This window comes from Macrosteles quadrilineatus, unplaced genomic scaffold (assembly GCF_028750875.1).
Source record: "Macrosteles quadrilineatus isolate MER2022 unplaced genomic scaffold, UCM_ALF_1.0 Scaffold_1__1_contigs__length_201487025, whole genome shotgun sequence".
Lineage (NCBI taxonomy): Eukaryota > Metazoa > Arthropoda > Insecta > Hemiptera > Cicadellidae > Macrosteles > Macrosteles quadrilineatus.
In genome coordinates, this window is record NW_026542594.1 from 35308962 (window position 1) to 35322211 (window position 13250).

A 13250-nucleotide genomic window follows, 5' to 3' on the forward strand; every position below is an offset into this window, starting at 1 on the left:
AACTATATCAACTCCTTATCAAACACGATTCAATTCTCCCAAGAGATACAAAAGAACAAAATAAATTTCCTAGACGTGACGATTTCAAAGGAAAATAGATCTCATAACTTTGAAATTTATAGAAAACCAACTACAAGTGACTGCATAATACCAGCAGACTCAAACCACCCGAGGGAACAAAAGATGTCTACATTCCATGCATTAACAAATAGGTTGATCAATATCCCAATGAAAAAATCTAGTTTCATAAAAGAAAAGAATCTAATTAAATACTTGGCATATTAAATAGCTTATTCTCTATATGGGAAATTCGCTAAAATTATAAGAAAACCTTCATTTGATTTTTATCTTATATATTTTTTATATTATCACCAAGTTTGGTTGGTTGTGTTAGGTGATGTCAGCTTATTTTATAATTAAAAATTGTAAAATTAGTCTTATGATAAAAAAGTTATTTTATAATAAAAAGAATTATAAAATTAATGTTATTATTTATTTTTCCTTAGTCGACGTGAGGGGCTCTCGCACAATGCCTGACTTCTTCGCAGGAGAGGTTTACAACGGCTTCTGACCAGGCGCCTGAGACACCAGTCTGGGCACGCGGTGTCACATTTTTCTTTCTTCATACGAAGAGCGTCATATAATTTACACGAAAATAATAAATAAACATTTAAACACGACACAAACACGAGACATTTATGGTAACTGATCAGTTAAGAAAACAGACGACGCTAACCCGGCGGAGTTTGAATCCAGTCCAGACTGCAGTCACAAATGTTGTGTTTAAATGTTTATTTATTATTTTTGTGTAAATTATATGACACTCTTCTATGAAGAAAGAAAACTGTCCTTGTACAGCCTGATGATAGTGTCACACAGACACCGAAACTAACAACAACATTGGATTGCTTAATAGCAGGTATTTAAACCTTTTCTAATATAATATGTCATTTTGAAGAGGAAGAAATGTAGCTTGTGATAGTGGCAGCCCTGCGCTCAGGGTTATTTCCGTTATGTCTCACTAAGACGACGAAAGTGCGTCACTACTGTCAAGGTCTCATATACAAAGTGCCTTGTATTCGCCATTGCGTGTTGTTACCGGTGAGTTTTCGCTCTCGTTTTATCCGCGATTTATTACTAAATTTGTTATTATTTCGTATTGTTAGGGAAATGTGTGTGTGTATATAACAGTAATCTTCATGCATTTTACTATGCATGAATATTTACTGAATAGTGTGAAATCGTGTTTATAAAAGTTTGTATTTTTCTTGCAGTTGTATTTTGCGGTTTTCCCTTTATTTATATTATTATGCCCCTAACACGTAAAAACAAAAATTGTTACCCAACGTGTTATACATTTTTATGTAGGTAATTAAATACACTACAAGATGATTATGTTGGTTTGAAGTAAAAACATTTGGTACAAAAGTTTTATACTAAATATAAAAACATTATTTTATTTATAAATAAAAAACTATTTTTACCATAAACTTGATGACTTTTTTGGATTCCTTACTTTATTAGCTTTACAAACATGTATATATCATTATTAGTATACACATATATTACATAACTTTTTACAACACAAACTAACACTGTACGGTTTTCAATTTTTTTGGTTCCCCGTTTGTTATTATATTTCGCCCCAAAAACTTATAAAACAAAATATTTTCCTAACATGTTATATATTTCTATGTAGGGAATTAGATTGTCTACAAAATGTATATAATGAATTTCCCATAAAAAATCTGTAGACAAAATTTTACCGAGGCTATTTTTGAAATTTCAAAAGAAAAAATGAAATTTTTTTATTTTTTTCACTTTACCGAAAAAAATACACTGTCTAAATCATTATTATATTACTATTTCTAGATTCTTCTGTTCTTTCCGAACAAAATGAATATAAGGTTGGCTAGGTTTACTTGTACGGTTGAATTTTTAAGAATTTTCAAAAAAAGGTCAGCAAAATCGCCAAAATGGGTTGGCCATTCCCCAATTCTGACATTGGCCACTGCTAGGGTTAATCCAGTGGTGGATAGTTGGGAGTCTACTGTAGAATATTATAAATGAGAAAGTTTGGATGTATGGATGTATGTTTGTGACAAGTGAACGCGAAAAATACTGGTCAGATTGGGCTGAAATTTGGCATGATGATAGCTCACATTCCCGATTAACATATAAGCATATTCTTATTTCAAAAATCCTTTCGGGCTCCGCCCCAGTGGCTCTGGAGTTTTCCATGTTAACCTTATGAGAAATGGAATTATTGAATCTTAACAGCTTTTTCAATTAAACAAGTTGGTTCTGTTCTATGATGTTCAATAGCATTAAAGTTACAAGGATTACCAACAGGGTGCAGCACTATTATTTGATTTATTATTTCTTTTACATTTATGACAACAGCTAATTTGTAACCAAAAGGTGAGTGAGCGTAGCGAACGAACTTCAACCTGGAGGCGAGTTAGCGTAGCGAACGAGCTAACCTGAAGGCAAGTGAGCGCAGCGAACGATCTCCAACCTAAAGGTGAGTGAGCGTAGCAAACAAACTTCAACCAGGACGTGATTGAGCCATGTGAACGAGATAATCTTGAAAATTAAGAAGTTAAACGTGGCAAAGCCCGCGGGTTACAGCTAGTCTTCAATATAAGGAACAAAAGGAACGTTAAAAAAAATTCCAATTCTCCGGGAATTTTTTCACCCGATTAGTCTAATTTAACTGGGCTATAATACGATAATAGAACAGGATACATATTAAATAAAAAACACTTCATATTAATTTGTAAATTGTGATTATTTGATTTATAGCTTGATTCAGCTGTGATTTCTCAGTAAATATACTGTTATAATTGTTAGTTATCAAATAAATATCGTCATTCGTTATACTTGTAATAGCTAATCCCGAAAATGATGAAATTGAGTATGAAAATCCCAGGATTGAAAATGTTCCAAATTTGTCAGGAATCCCGGGGTTGGATTCCCTAGAGGGGCCCAAGCGCTTGGCTGGATGTTGTGCGCTGAATATGGTGACGATTACGGGGGTGTGATAATATGTTAAAAAATGAAGATGTTAAAGTAATTTCACGACTTTTTACTTGTTTACAATGATTTTTATTGTTTTCCTTGCTATAGAACTACTTGCCTATCCGCCCTTGCCATGGCTGGTTTCCAATAATCAAGATTTTACTTCATCTAAAATCTAAATTATAAGGCACTGTTCTTGATGTATTGTAATTATATATTCTATAAGTTATCATAAACAATATTTTAACAAACCGGTATTTGAGAGGGAAATCGTAAATAGTAGTCTTAGGAATAATACAGAATGTTTTTCAGAGAAGTAGTTCAGTCTGAGGAGTCCAAGAAAAGAAATGAGTTAGGTAAGAATCTTGATGAAAGTTTGGTTTTGTTACATTTTAATATCCAGGGCTTCTTAAATAATTATTTAGATTTAGTTTTCTTCATGGAAAGTCAAAAAAGAAAGGTTCAGGTATCTTTTTTAAATGAACATTGGCTAAATTCAAAATGTATAAATTTATTAAACAGTTTAGATGATTCTAAAATTGCATATTTTTATGCTAGAGTTTATCAATCTAGAGGAGGCTCATGTTTAATGATGGACAAAAACGCAAGTTTCAAAATTAGAAATGACTTGAAATTTCTGAATGAACCATATTGTTTCAATGGGTTATTTATAGAAGTCAAGGAATAGAATTCGGTCTTTATATCAATATCTATAATTCCTGGAGATAATTTGATAAAATATTTTTTATTTTATTTTAATTATTACTGGACAAATTGGCATTGGAGGCAAAATCAAAAAATGTTTTTATATCTTCTGACTTAAATATTAATCTGTAATCTGACAAAGCTAGTACCTGTAGAGTTTTTGAAATTTGTGATTGTTTTAGATTTGTACCGAATGTCTTTATACCTACAAGAGCAACTAAAAATTCTAGTACTTGCATTGAGAATATATTATTTTCTAACCTCAGAGCTAAGAATACTAGTAGCTTAGTTGTAGACATCGGTGCATCAGACCACAAAGTATTAATATTGTCATTTGAGAAAAGGTCTTCTCCAATACCAAAGAACTAACTCGTACATTTATAGAAAAAATTTTAAAAATTTCGAAATGGCTTTAAAAAATGCACACTATGATATTAACACACCAAATGTAGATACAAACTACAACAACTTTCTTAATACATTTCTAAATTTATTTAATGAAGTTTTTCCAAAAACAGTTAATTCAAGTAAAGGGTGTGGCGGTGAGAGCACCCCAATTTTCTTTTGTTGTTACATAATAATATTTTTCTTAATGAAACTACAAAATAAAGAATGATAAGTAAAGCAACAATGAATGAACAGCAGTGCTTATACTATCAATTAAACTGCCATTTTAGTAAACATTGTGCCTGGGGCTTGTAACACTGAGATTTTGATGTAGGAACCTCTTTTTAAAATATTGATTCTTGTGCAAACATCCAGAGGTTGTTTGGACCACATTCTATATTTGGTCAATATGACGCTGTTCCTGATTGTAAAACAATAGGGGACTGGGTAAAATTATTTAGGATAACAGCTTAAACCAAATAAAATAATCGGTGGGCACCACAAAACCCTTCGTACACCAGCAAATATTGAAAGAGAGTGAGTAGCAGTACCTCAAAGTCCAAAGAGGTTTGATTGTCAGGATGCTTTCGCTGTTGGAAGCTTTTACGTTGGCTCTTTGCTTTCTTTGGTGGTCCTCTCTATAAGCTACTTGAAATTTAAGGTTTTTCTAAGTTTCTCTAGAGATTTTCTTGGATTGTCCAGGAAACTAAAGTGATTCCTGAATAAATGCTAGAATGAGTATTCAATGGCGTTTTCAAGTGACTGAAAAGAAATGGAAAAATGACATTGTTAAGTCAAAATGGCAAAAGATAAGCTGTGTTTTGATGCGCTATTTATATGTATAGGGTAAATAGTATTGTATTTGTACTATTTATAAATTGGGGTGCGTTCATTGCCTCACCCTGTATAAATAAAACACAAAAAAAGAAAAATTGGATTAGGCTACTTTAGGAATACAAATTTCTGCATAAAATAAAAAAGTAAAGCATCTTGGTCAGTCGTAAAACAAGAAATTGGATTAAATAGAAAAAAAAACTCGGACACACCCGCCGAGATCCAATTGAATGATGGAAAAGACCAATATAGTAGTCCATTGGCAATAGCAAATAAATTTAATTTTTTTTTATTAATGTTTCACAAATTGCTAACCAAATGACAGATAAAGATAAATCCATTCAGCTACTAAACAATAGTCAACATTTAATTAGATTGCAAAATTCTGCTTTACAATTTAAATTTAGAAAAATTTCAGTTCATGATCTAAGAAAAACTTTCACCACTCTTAGCAATACTAAATCTTCAGGTTAGGACAAAATTCCCCTCTTTGTTATTAGTAGAGTTTTTAAACTTATTGAACAACCTCCCTGCACACTAGTGAATCTGTCCCTTAAGGAAGGAATTTTATCTGAGTTGTGTTATATACTTCAAAGGTCGCAGCGCACAATAGGTGTGCTGTGTGACCTGTTCAAGGCTTTTGACTGTGTTGATCATGATATATTGCTATAAAAACTAAGTAGACTTGAAATAAAAAATGTGGAATTAAAATGGTCCATTTCATATTCAAAAAGCCGTAAACAAAAAATTATATTACAGAAATGCCAAACTAATATAACAAGCCAGTGTGTGTGTGTGTGTGTGTGTGTGTGTGTGTTGTGTTATTTTGTGTGTGGAGTCAGAGAGGGGACCTTACGGAGTTCCTCAAGGTTCCATTCTTGGACCTTGTTTATTTTTAATGGAAATGATTTATGTAATGTTACAAAAATCCATACTTTTCAAATATACTTTATATAATATACTTTTTCAAATATATTTTGAAATAAACATCGGACTTTAAACAAGACTTAATAAGGAGGTTTAACTCCTCGGGGACTGGTACACAGTAAATGACTAAATGGTCTATCTATGAATGTGTCAAAGACACAACTAATTCACTTTTCAGTTGCTAATGAGAATAGAGACATTGTTATAAATTCGAACCAAACATCAATATATTCTCAAAACTCAGTCAATTACCTGGGAATTGATATAGATTGGCAACTTAATTGGTAAACATACATTAAGAATCTATCAAAGAGACTCAGATCAGCTATACTGTACTACTTGTTCTTCAGGTAATTCGACATACTACAAATTTAGACACACAATTAGCAGTATACCAAGCTTAGTTTTCTTCCATCATGAATTACGGTTTAACGGTACAGTAGAACCTCGGTTAACCGAGCCTCGCTTAACCGAGACTCCGGGTTAACCGAGGCCGTCCTCGAACGATTTTTTTTATTTAAAAAGCAAAAGAAACACGCACAAACTACGTACAGTAATGAGCGTTTGGGTGCTCCTTTTATCGCAATACGCACGCTAGCCTGCAATGCGTTAAAACTACTGTACAGTAAAATGTTGGCAACTGTTGTGTTTCCTCGGCCAAATATTTGCGTAGCTTAGCGCTTATCTTTGCCGAATGCATACGGAACTGTCACCCGACACCGCTCGCCAGAGCAGCTGCAGGTGTTGTAACCCGACACCGCTCGCCGCCGGACCAATGCGAACTGTTTCAATGCCGAGACGCGACTGAGCCACTCGCTCTCCCCACCACCCCGATTCGACAAAAGTTTTTTTTACAGCGATGAATCTGATGGGGCGACTGAGAAAATATCACATACAGAAGGTCTAAGAATGATCGAGGGAGCACTGGCATCACTGAGCTATAATTCTAACTGGAGGTAGCACTGAATGTCAAAGATGCGTTTCGCCAGCCGCCATGTTTGCGTGAGGTGTGAGTTAAAATGAAGCCATGTTATTGGATGAAAAAACTCACTGCTATGCAAACCTAGTTATAGAAGCCATGTTATTGGATGAAAAAACCTGCTGCTATACCAACCTAACAAAATCAGCGACACGCTTTTGACAGACTTCTGCAATGGCAGTGCTACCTCCAGTTATAATTTTAGCTCAGTGACTGGCATACATTGAACAACAAGAAACCGCAACAACAAACGATTTAGTTTGGCTGCGACGCTGGCGCAACAGGGCGGCTAGCCTAAGATCCTCTAATCTAAGTCAAAAAACAATAACTGATTTCTTTGGGAAAAAAGATTAGCTTACTTTGTTTATTTTTGTACAATGTACAGTAAATTAATTTTCATTTCTTTGATTTAATTTTGTAAACAGGAATACTGTACTGTAACTAAACTTCTGTACATTGTGTAGCCTATATCATACGTATTCAGTTGTGCAATAAATTGAGTGTTATATTAAAACAGTGTTTAGTATTGTGAGTGTTACCGTTTCCTCTCACGTTTTATTGCGTACTAATAACATTTCTTGTACTAATAAACTAAACAACAGTTCAGTTAATAACTTTTGTTCATGTTTTAGTATATCTTGAGCTATTTTTAGCCCCGGTAACGATTTTTAGGTTACGTTCCGTGTTATCCGAGGTTTGCCGTATCCGAGGTACCCTCGGTCCCAATTACCTCGGTTAACCGAGGTTCTACTGTATGGGGTTCTTCTAGTCATTCCGAACAAAGTTTTATCCTCCAAAAAAGAACAGTTAGAGTCTTAGCCAAAATGTCTCGAATTACTCATAGTAAAGAGTTTTTCATTCAGTTTAAAATGCTTACTTTGTATAGTTCTTTTATCTTTAAACTGGCTTTAATGGTTAAAAGTGATTTTGACACATTCATGGAATATCAACATGAGCATCCTCATAACACTATATTTAAAAACAATATAAGCTTAAAACCAGTTCAACACAGACTTAAAGTATTCCATTTATCTCCTCAGTACATGGGCCCGAAAATAAATAACAAATTACCTTCTTCAATTAGGGACACTGATTCATTCCCCATATTCAAAAAGAGGTTAAAAAAACTTTCTTTTGGAGAAGGCCTTCTTCTCATTGGAGGAATATATGGAAGCTGTGTAGATGTTAAGGCTCAGTATATGAAATTTATTTTAGTAATAATATTAGTATAGAGACTATAAACTATTGTAACAATGACGAATGACCTGTCTGAATATGATGTTGTGTAAACAAATACCACAGTCTTCATAGTCCAGAATAATTCTAAGTTTTTTGTTACAGAAGAAGCTGTTGTCACTAGATTATAATATTTAGATGTCTATATGTAAGCGAAGTAGATGTTGCCTAAATGAATAGATCATGAAAAGCATAGAGCTATACGACCAGAAGAAACCATAAGAATATAAATGGTTTGAAACTATTATCGTATACAAAATTAAAAGATACAGTGATAGAAGAGAATAACTTTTAACGGCCTCTCACACACTTACCCTCTTGCTTGATCCACTTTGGATTCTATAATTGTACCCTCGACCAGACCCTGGTAGTCAGCCTTGAGGTCCATGAGCTCAGCCTGAAGTACGATAGCCTCCACCAGGGTGTTGACATTAGTGCCCTTGAGTGCAGATATTGGTACAGCCTGGACATCGCCTCCACTGTCCTCTAGAGTTAGACCCAGCTGGGCCAGCATCCGCTTGGTACGCTCCTGTGTTTATAATAACATACATCAGTCTTAAGCGAAAAAAGGACTACACTTAATCAAGCTAGGAAAAATACAAATGTCAAAAATGATTAAAGAAATATTTGTTCCAATAATTATAACTGTTAATGGATCTAAAGAACAAACACCGTGTGCACATATAAAAACCAATCCTATAATCTAAAACAAGTGTGTGTAGGGACAAACTTTTATTTTCCTCCAAGGATTTTTAATTTTGTTGTTTATTATGGGGTATTTGGCCACGATAAATCAATTGGACTTGGTCACAAGGCTGGGAAAAATCCAGTTTCCGCCCTACAGCCCTTTAAAGTGCCCATGTTATTGTCAATACAGTAGAACCTCTTTAATCTTGGGACCGGGGGTAGTTCGGACTATTGAATAGTTCAGATTACAGAACATGTTGTTTTCACATAACAATAGCTAAAACGTTGCTCAAATGGATCGTAAATGTTACAGGAAAAGTTAAAAATGCTTTATAAAATTAAATACAGTCTTTATTCAATTAAGTAGTAAACATAGTGAATAAACAGTACTGTACATTACAATAGAAACAATTGCGGTGCGTATATCAATACAATAAAGAACTACTGTACTGTGTACAGAGTACAGCAATAAGGCATTCGGATTAATGGATGTTCAGATTAAAGAGGTTCTACTGTACCTTTTTGTAGCTTCAGCAAACAAAAGCAGCTGATACAGGTTTTTTTTATTGCAGCCTATGTATTTATAAAGGTGTATTAAAATGTGTTCTTTGTATCTCAAATGTGTTCATATTGATTACAGTACATAATGAATATCTTTAATTTAGCTAATTAACTAATATACTTTGTTCAGTCAAGTGTCTTTGTTTTATTTGTTAATTTTGAAATGTCTTTGTTTTTAACAGTTAATGTAATTCCATCACATGACCATATTCATTGTTGCATTCATTCACCGCCAATCACTTCTCATAACAACACATACTCATATTTTCTCTAATAAATTACACTTCTTTGTATAAATTTGTCAAATAAAGAAGTTTTATATTGATTAACAATTTTTATCTTAGGAATAAAATGTTACCAACTGAATTATTTGTAAATACAAAACAACAACAATCTCCAGATGATCTTAATAATAACTAAATAAATATAAAAGAACAACAAACATATGACATCTTCTCTTCCCTTTTTTTAAAGACACGTTCTTCTTGGTGGATTTATTTGTCTACCAAATGAGGAAAAACAATTAGGCTCAGTTCCAGGGTCATCAGATGTTTTGGGTTGTAGTTGTCTTAGCATTACCCCGTTGCGACGTAACATGCCTTCGTTTGTCTTAACTGTGTATGATCTTGGAGCTACTTTATTAACTATCTTCCCATCTTCTCTCCTATCAGGAATATACACATTGCATCCAATAGTGAATTGCTTTTCATCTCTCACTCCATGCCGTTTATTGAAGTAATCTGCTTGAGTTGCTCTATATAGTTTGTCCAATTCTCTAAATGTCTTGTGATCTACCATTTTAGGCTTGAGATCTTTCGTCAATGACGGTAGTCGGGTTCTTAGTCTTCTTCCCATCAACAATTCCGAAGGGCTGTACCCTGATGGACCTGGTGTTGACCTGTACTCCAGTAATGCAAGAGTGGGGTCTTTGTTCTTTGTAAGCATCTTTTTAAGCGTTTGGACTGCTCTTTCAGCTTCACCGTTTGCCTGATGGTGTAAGGGACTACAACAAATAGTTTTAAACCCAAAATCGGCTGCAAAGGCTCTCCATTCTGAGCTTGTAAACTGTGAGCCAGAATCAGAAATTACGATTTCAGGGATCCCATGTCGAGCAAAACAGGCTTTCATCTTCTTGATTAGTTCATCTACACAGTCATTGTGGACACATTTATCATTTCCAAGTACCGTGAATAATAGTCCACAACAGCCAAGTATTTGCCTTTCACAAAGTCAAAGTAATCAACTGCTATTATTTGCCATGGATAGTAAGGAGTGTCTGATTGAATCATTTTTTCTGACTTTTGGTTTTGGTGTTTAGCACAAGTGTCACAATTTTCAATCAAGTTATTTATCTCTGTTGTAATTCCTGGCCAAAACACAGATTGTTTCGCTCGGAGGACTGTGCGTGTAGACCCGAAATGACCATCGTGCAGTTTATTAATGATATCTTTTCTAAGTTCAAATGGGATAATAATTCTTTCTTTATAACATATCAAGTCTTCTATTATAGATAGGTCGTCTTTAAAGGTATACCACTTTCTCATACTCTCTGGCACATCCTTCTTATATTTAGGCCATCCATTTTCTGTGTATTTCACCAACATCTGACATTCTTCACACAGGATCTGGGCATTCTTTATTTGTTCCAATCTTGACTGTGTTGCTGGAAAGTTTAAAGATATTACCTTAATGTGTGCCTCTACCTCTTTTGTGAACTCATCTGTAGAATCTGGGATCGGCGCTCGGCTTAATGTGTCTGCTGTAAACATTTCTTTTCCGGGAATGTGTTCGATGGAGTAGTCAAATTTCATCAATCGCATTTTGAATCTCTGAATCCTAGCTGGTATTGTGTCTAGGTGTTTGCTTCCAAGGAGTGAAACTAATGGTTTGTGGTCTGTTAGGATTCTAAATTTTTTTCCAACTAAAAACTTAGAAAACTTTTCTGCGGCCCATGCACATGCAAGAGCTTCCTTTTCTATCTGGGCATATCGTCTTTCACAGTCCTGTAAGGTCCTTGAAGCAAACATCACTACTTTGGGAGATTTATCTTCAACCTGAAGTAACATTGCACCCAATCCATATGCTGATGAATCGGCTATAACAATAGATTCAGCATTTACATCATACTTAGTTAAAGATATTGATTCATTGACGGTCTGTATAATGTCTGAAAGGGCTTCTTGATGTTGACTTGTCCAACAAAATTGTCTATTCTTTCTAGTAAGCTCACGGAATGATTCAGTTTTATCAGCTAAGTTTGGAATGAACTTGTTCAGTTGATTCAACATACCAATTAATCGTCGAACTCCCGCAATATCTTTAGGAGGGGGAAGTTCCTCGAGTGCTCGTATATGATCAGGATCGACCTTGATACCATCACAGTCGATCAGGTTTCCAAGAAACTTCACAGATGTTTGGGAAATAGAACATTTTTCTTTGTTCAGTACAACCTTTGCTTTTTTTAAGCGATCTAATACTTGAGTGAGCCGGTAATCATGCTCCTCTTGTGTTCGGCCATGTATAAGTATGTCATCCATGTGACATAATACCCCATCGATACCATTTAAAAGTTTAAACATCTGTGTAGTGAAAAACTCTGGTGCGCTTGTAATGCCAAAGGGTAATCTCTTGAAATAAAATCTTCCGAATGGAGTAATAAAAGAAGTTAGTTTAGCTGTGTCAGGTGATATTTTTATCTGCCAAAACCCTGACTGGGCATCTAGTTTTGAAAATATTTTAGAGCGCCCAATTTGCCCTAGTGTTTCTTCTACATCTGGTAGTATTATCTTTGGCCGTTTAACATTCCTATTAAGTTCAGTGTAATCAACACACAAACGTAGACTACCATTGGGCTTGAGTACTGGTACTATTGGTGCACACCAGTCAGTTGGAGACTCTACTTTTTCTATCACTCCTAAGTCCAACATTCTGTTCAATTCTGTCTCCACTTTTGAACGTAAAGGAATTGATATGTTTCTTGGAGCTCGAACCGAGTGCGGTTGAGCGTTTTCGTTCAATTCAATCTTATATTCTCCTGGAATGCTACCCAGACCAATGAAAAGCTCAGGGTGGCTCGTTAATACAGAGTCTAAGGTAATTGAGTTAAGTCCTGCAGTATCAGCTTTTCTGAGGGTTATGAGATTTAAAGATTTAATCGCAGGAATTCCAAGTAAAGGTTCATTTAATCCTGCAACAACATACACCTTTTCTTTTACCATTTTCCCATCGTAAGCTATGTCTGCTATAAACATACCTCTTACATCTAGTTCCCTCTGATCAGCATTCCTAAGTATACGGTCAGATTTCATAAGTTTTGCATGAATTACATTTGAGGGAATGGCTGTAACTTCTGCGCCTGAATCAAGTTTCGCTTTAACTAACTGGTTATTGATAAATATTTCTACATACCAAGAACTGGAGTCATAGCATGAAGCATTCACAGGTCCTAAATATGCTACTGAAGCTTCAGTGTTGTCAGGCTTGTCCAAACGTCCTATTTCGTTGAGTCTCTTCGTGTTGTCCGTTGTTTTAGTCTCTAATAATCTGCTTCTGCAATGTTTGGCAAAGTGACCGATTTTTTGGCAGTAATGGCATGTTAAATCTTTAGCAGGGCATAAGTGCCTGGGGTGCATTGGACCTCCACAGTTCCAACAACATTCTTTCCTAGCTGTCTTTAAATCATGGGTTTTGTTAAATCTTGCACTTTGTTTTTGGTCTGATTTGATTCGGTCAACTTCTGCATGTTTTCCTTGGCATATCATTTCTAGTTCAGCTGCTTGTTTGCTGATGGACTCTTTTTGTTTGCATTTTTGAACTGCTTCTTCCAATGTAAGATTTGAATCTTCTTGTAATTGGGCCGATAAACGTTTATCAGTTATACCCACTACAATTCTATCACGTATTAGTTCTGCTT

The 13250-nt window shown here is 34.8% G+C and overlaps 1 protein-coding gene across 2 annotated transcripts in view; it reads right to left on the reverse strand.

Annotated features, from left to right (window-relative positions):
• The window catches only part of LOC128982709 (translation initiation factor IF-2, mitochondrial), a 264910-nt gene that overhangs the window by 119867 nt on the left and 131793 nt on the right, over positions 1-13250 (reverse strand). For both annotated transcript variants that reach the window (XM_054401656.1, XM_054401650.1), the window contains one exon: positions 8404-8618. In XM_054401656.1, the coding sequence (XP_054257631.1) occupies positions 8404-8618 (215 nt within the window). The remainder of the gene's footprint in view (positions 1-8403; positions 8619-13250) is intronic.